Here is a 6,208-nt window from a genome sequence, read left to right as displayed (position 1 = left end):
GTGTACTTTGTTTGTAGTGTCACTTCAGAAAAAAAAACGCATGAAGCAAGTTCAAAAGAGAACGATAAGAATTGCTGCAAGTAAACTCGCCTAATCTAAATCAGGACTATCTTCCAATTATAATTTTGCCCTTTTGCAAACCCTGCAGGAATCGAAATTGTTTACAATTTTCAAAATATTTTTCAATTATAAAATAGTATTAACAGCTGATAGTCGAAATGTCAACTGTACGATGGCATTGCCAGCTACCAAAATGTTCCGTCATACTCTTTTTTACAATCATGTAAACAACTGACATTGGTAACCCATAGCCCGGCAGTGTTGCACATACGGCGTAGTAACTAAAATAGTATCTAAAAGTCGATTAATCCAAAGTCGATTTACTTATCCCTAATTTTAACATAATTTCAGGAAGAAAAACAAGTAAAGTCCGTAAAAAAAGCCTCTAAAATCCAATATATAGCCTGAATGAATTGATTGGGGAAAGATAAATACGAATGCATTGTTATCGAATAGCTACTCTTGATGTTACAGCAGTAGTGCCCCTGTGCCTTAATCAGCCGACTTTATTCTCTGTGTGTCTCTGTTGGACAAGTGATTTTTTGTCTGGTAGAGAAGTAGTCATATAAATAATGTTGACACATAATAAAAGTTGTGGAGGACGCAAAAAAATGCAGGTTAATTAATTTATTGCAATTCTCGATGTTAGATGTGGATGTCAATGTTTGTCATTTTTGGGTTTTCATTCTAGGTCTCCTATGTTATACGAGATGCTGAGGAGAAACAACATCGGAATGGTGTCAATGCCATGCAATTAGATCCAAACAATGGTAAATTATATTCAGCCGGACGTGATGCTATAATACGGGTATGGAACTCCCGTTCCGAATCGAATGATAAATATATACAGTCCATGGAACATCATAATGATTGGGTTAATGACATTGTGCTCTGTTGCAATGGTCGTAATTGTAAGTATGTGAGAGTGGGTGGAAGGAGGAAGGAAGGCAGTAGAGAATTTGTAAATTGTTTTTTGGGGGATAAGTGGAAATATTTAACGTGTGTATGCTTCTCCTTTTAGTAATTAGTGCTAGCTGTGATACAACGGTGAAAGTGTGGAATGCTCACAAAGGATTTTGCATGTCTACCCTAAGAACCCACCGTGATTATGTCCAGGCATTGGCATATGCCAAGGATCGCGAACAGGTGGCCAGTGCTGGCTTGGATAAGGCGATTTTTCTGTGGGACGTTAACACACTAACAGCTTTAACTGCCAGCAATAATACAGTCACAAGTAAGATCAAATTTATTTTGAAATACCCACTTGATAATAATAAAAAAAATTATTTTTTTTCTCACAGCATCTAGTCTAAATGGCTGTAAAGACTCCATCTACAGTTTAGCAATGAATCCTGCTGGTACGGTCATAGTGAGCGGCTCCACAGAGAACATCTTGCGAGTATGGGATCCACGCACCTGTGTACGCAACATGAAATTGCGAGGCCACACAGAAAATGTACGAGCACTGGTGGTATCGGCCGATGGCAATCAAGTTGTTTCCGGCAGTTCAGATGGTACGATAAAAATTTGGAATTTAGGTCAACAACGTTGTGTTCAAACCATCCACGTCCATAAAGAGGGTGTTTGGAGTTTATTAATGACGGACAACTTCCAATATATTATATCGGGTAGTCGTGATCGTAATATTGTCATAACCGAGTTGAGAAATCCCAGCAATTCGATGGTGGTGTGTGAAGAAAAGGCTCCAGTATTAAGTCTCTGCTTTAATATTGATAAGACGGGGGTATGGGCCACTACCTGGAATTCCGATATACGTTGTTGGAAACTGCCACTGTATGACAAGTGTACATTGAATTCAAGTGGCGGTATGGATGCTCAATGGACCTCCACGGGAACAGAATTGGCATGTATTAAGGGTATGTTGCGGGTTTTGAAATTGCAAAGGGGAGAAGGATTTTCATTATTGATTGATTTCTATTATTTGTAGGTGGTGCTGCCATTAAAAAATGTGTTGTTCTAAATGATAAACGTCACATTGTTACCCGCGACACGGAAGACAATGTAGCCATATATGATGTATTACGAGTAGTTAAGAAGGAGGAGTTGGGTAAAGTTGATTTCGAAGAGGAAATCAAAAAACGCAACAAACAAGTATACATTCCCAATTGGTTTACTGTTGATTTAAAAACGGGGGTATGTCCATTGCTTGTAGTTGATTTTTGGCAATTGCTACAATTATAGTTTTTGTATTTTTAGATGCCTACTATTGTTTTGGGCCAAGACGAGGTGGATTGTTTTGCTGCCTGGGTATCAATAGAAGCTGGTCTTCCTGAATGTTCGGATCCACAATCAGAAATGAAGGTAATTGAAATACAATTTTTGGAACTCTAATCAAAAATAAGGAACGAGATTTTGGATTGAATGTTAAGTTTTATAGACACACCGATTTGTATTTCTTTCGATTAAACATTTTTCATAGTTATACTGTAAAAATTTAATTTAGTTTATTACAATTTTGGCAAACAAGCCTAAAAGGCCATTATTACTTTAGAACCTAATCAAAAATAGTTCTTCCTGGCAAATAATGTATTTAATATTTTTATTCAAATTAAAAATTCAGTCGTTCTTAAATTCATATCTGTTATTTATTATGAAATGACGACAAAAATTATTTTTCAGATAAATTATGGTAAATTGTTATTAGAAGCATTGCTGGAATATTGGACACCACCCCATAGCTTGCCACCCAATGACATGGAACAAGATATAAGAGGCAATGGATTTTTCCAAGTACCAAAACATACACCGGTAATATTAAGGTAAGTTTGTTTTTGTTATTTCACTCAGATTTTAATTTATTCCCGTATTCTTCGATTACAGTGAGGTTGGTGGTCGAACTGTATCCCGATTATTGGTACGTGATGCTGCTGGAGAAAGTGAAACTACATTGCTACACGAAACCGTACCACAATGGGTAACAGATGTTGTCATAGAAAAGACCACACCGAAATTTTTAAAAATTCCATTCTTCCTAACACCACATCCGTCTATGGGTAAACCGGAAAGAACGAAGAAAGTAAGAAATTTTAAAACAATGCCTAGAGGCAATTATTTATATAAATTATGATGTGATTTTAGGATCGTTTGGTGGCCAATGAATTTATACAGTGCCGTAAAGTGTGTGAACATGTTTTGGATAAAGTTTTGGGAGCTGAGACCACACCAAGTGGTGGCAATGCATCCAGTTCTTCACAGAACAGCGATGCCAATTCGGAGGGTTCTCAAGTGCCGGCCGAAGATCGCATTGAGTTATGGTGCAATGATGTGGTATGTTTAGTTGAAACTCTATTTTTAGATAATCAATTTTAAAATTTTGTTTCTTTTCCCCTACAGGTGGTGGATCCAAACATGGACCTACGTACTGTTCGCCATTTTATTTGGAAGCAACAACAAACCGATCTCACATTCCAGTACAAAACTAAGCCAAATTTTTCATATGATGGAAAACTTTGAACAAACAACGGTAGAAGCAACAGTTTATGTGATTCTCTAAATTTCAGCTGATGATAAGGCACAAGACAGACAAATTAAGAAATACAATGGGTGGTGGGTGTTGTGCGCGTTATTGTGTGAACGCATTTGACAACTCACAACCGCCCAAACAACAAGCACGTGATGACTACAAGTGTATGGAATCTGTGGAAACAACAAACAAACGAACGCAAGGACATGGCAAAATTCTTAATATGATCATCAAAAAAATTGTTTTATTTAGTTTGTTGTTAGGTTTTTTTCGGTTTATTGTAACACCTAAAGCATTTCAAAAGCTTAAGGAAATACAATTATATTGCAAAAAATAATCACATTAAAAAAAGAAATTTGGCAATCCACTCCCAAAGAAAAAATATCTTAACCATACCACATACACAATGTTTACCATTCCAATTATTTCTTCCCCATTTGCTTAGTTGTATAGCTAACAAGAAAAACAAATACTCATTCCATTTCTTTCTCACCACAACCAAAAAAAAATCTTTCTACTTTTCTAAGCTATATAAAAAAACAAAAACTTTGTACAGAGCGTTGTATTTTCTGTGGCGAGATGGATTGCCTTTCTTTATGTTATTTTTGTGTAACATTTATAGTTTTTAATTACAATTATTATTACATAGATTCACACATACATATGCTTAAGATCTAAACATAAAAAATAAAGTAAATTATTTAAAAAAAAAAAAAACGACAGACTAAGTAAAACATATTTCACATTATATTATAGAATGGAAAGTATGAAAGGAAGAAAGTGTTGTTATCCAATTTGTAGCTATAATAAAATTAAACATTTAAACAAAAACACATATTCAAATATGATAATGCTAATAATAATAATGAGGATGCCCCAATAAATGCAGGCAATTGACTTATAATAAAGAAAAATACAATTTTTTAAACAATAGAATAAATATTGTAAAAAATTTTCTTCTCAATGAAATCACATTAGCATTTAGGAGAGTAGTCATTTAGGAAAAGTGTTTTGGATTGGTAATGGAAATCAAAACAATTCTTCAACATTTTGTACTTGTAGAATAAATTCTCAGACGTAATTTTTGAAAAATCAGATGGACTTGATAAAGTTTTGGAATCGAATTGATTTCTATAGCACAATCAAATCAATTTACTAACATTTCCTGGAGATTTTCTTCCTTCGTAAATACTTTACAACTTCAACAATACACATTAGAGTGTATAAAAATGTCATCATAATCCTAACGACTTAACGGGTGACACAAACACCACCCACCACTTTGCTAACTATTTCTTCGTCTTCCCATCCCAATTGCCCTGTGCTTCTCAATTAATCCCAACACCGATTTAATATCGTTGTATAACGTTCGTGGCAAATTTAAACTTTTCAGAAATTCATCATTTTGACCATAAATAAGATCGGAAAAACGCCATAAACATCTTGTACGCAGACTTTGATTTACAGGCGGATGTATTGCTATCAATTTGCGGCAGGGCAACCATTGCCCGGCATTCTTCACGCGATACAATTGTGGCCAAAAGATATCCTGATGTTTGACATGCATACGTTCACCGGTACGGGCATCACGAAACAACCATGGATGTGTTACAAATGTATTGGCCTTTATGCCAGCACCCGGAGGTAATGTTGTAAATAAATCTTGTGAGCCATTGAAATCCATCCAGTATAAATTCACCTGGAAGTAAACTGACTTTAGTAAAATAGGGAAATAATGAAAAACTAAGGTTTTGTACAAAGCAATCAACTTGATTCCAAATTAAAGTATAGCAAACTGAAATTAAGGTTTGATCACGTAAAGATGTATTTTCCGGGGTATGAAACATTGAGTTCCAAAAACAAATTTATGGATCAATGGGAGTATTAGAGATGTCATTATATAGATGACAATTAGGTCACGTCCCCAAATTTATTGAGGAAAGTCCGTCCATGTCTGTCGCTATGTAGACAACTGAATATTGTCCTAAACTAATGGCTTGGTAATTTATTTTTATTATTCAAATAAACTTGAAATATTGGCAATTGTATAGACCGTTTGGGGGGTTTCTATTAAAGAGTTTATGTACAATCCATATCAATTTAAATTCTGATATCAAGTTCAAATTATTCCAAACATATTGTTCGGAGTCCAGCTGTGCATTATTTACATTGGCGACTCCTCCTCTCACCTGTCGCTGTGTTGTATTAAGAAAAAATACATGCGTCTGTTCATTTGAACGTTGAGCCGCCAATCTTGGCGGTGGCTGGACTGGTGGTTCAAGCGCCATTGTACGTTTGTAATGTACTTTGTTGCATTTGTTTAATAGAAAAAAGTATAAGTTTTGAATTCTTTTTTTTAAATTGATGTTGTATAGTTCACGAAAGACTTAGTTCAATTAAAAGATTCACTGAAGTGAACTATTGAATTAGTATCGTTATTGAGTGTTATCATTTCGTAGTGGATGACGTTACTAGTAAACAGCAAATAGAATGCAGACTTGCCGTTTTGGGCAATTCGGACCGAATAGATAATAGATTTCGCATGTTCTGGAAAAGATTTTATGTTAAGATAAATCTGATGTTAGGTTTAAGATTTTGGAGTAGTAGATGTATAGTGGTTTTTGGAAGCGATCATGGCCTTGTCGCTAGGTTCCCATTCATGAA

General features: G+C 35.1%; 2 protein-coding genes across 2 annotated transcripts; one reads left to right on the top strand and one right to left on the bottom strand.

Annotated features, from left to right (window-relative positions):
* Nucleotides 1-487: 487 nt before the first annotated feature.
* On the top strand, nt 488-3,591 carry LOC133326260 (WD repeat-containing protein 48 homolog). The gene is made up of 10 exons (XM_061534943.1): nt 488-677; nt 752-971; nt 1,082-1,294; nt 1,362-1,937; nt 2,009-2,214; nt 2,278-2,382; nt 2,701-2,840; nt 2,902-3,097; nt 3,160-3,348; nt 3,415-3,591. Exons 1-10 carry the CDS (start codon nt 633-635, stop codon nt 3,532-3,534), a joined length of 2,010 nt encoding a protein of 669 aa, XP_061390927.1. The 5' UTR covers nt 488-632; the 3' UTR covers nt 3,535-3,591.
* Nucleotides 3,592-4,829: 1,238 nt separating this feature from the next.
* On the bottom strand, nt 4,830-5,832 carry LOC133326273 (protein Vhl-like). The gene is made up of 2 exons (XM_061534956.1): nt 5,734-5,832; nt 4,830-5,243 (listed from the first exon to the last, which is right to left on the bottom strand). The coding sequence occupies exons 1-2, from the start codon at nt 5,830-5,832 to the stop codon at nt 4,830-4,832; spliced, it is 513 nt and encodes a 170-aa protein (XP_061390940.1).
* Between the last annotated feature and the right edge of the window lie 376 nt (nt 5,833-6,208).

This window comes from Musca vetustissima, unplaced genomic scaffold (assembly GCF_032173495.1).
Source record: "Musca vetustissima isolate MV318-11 ecotype Yass unplaced genomic scaffold, APGP_CSIRO_Mvet_v1 utg15341, whole genome shotgun sequence".
NCBI lineage: Eukaryota > Metazoa > Arthropoda > Insecta > Diptera > Muscidae > Musca > Musca vetustissima.
The sequence above is the reverse complement of the archived record's forward strand: the minus strand, read 5'-3'. Positions and strand labels throughout refer to the sequence as shown.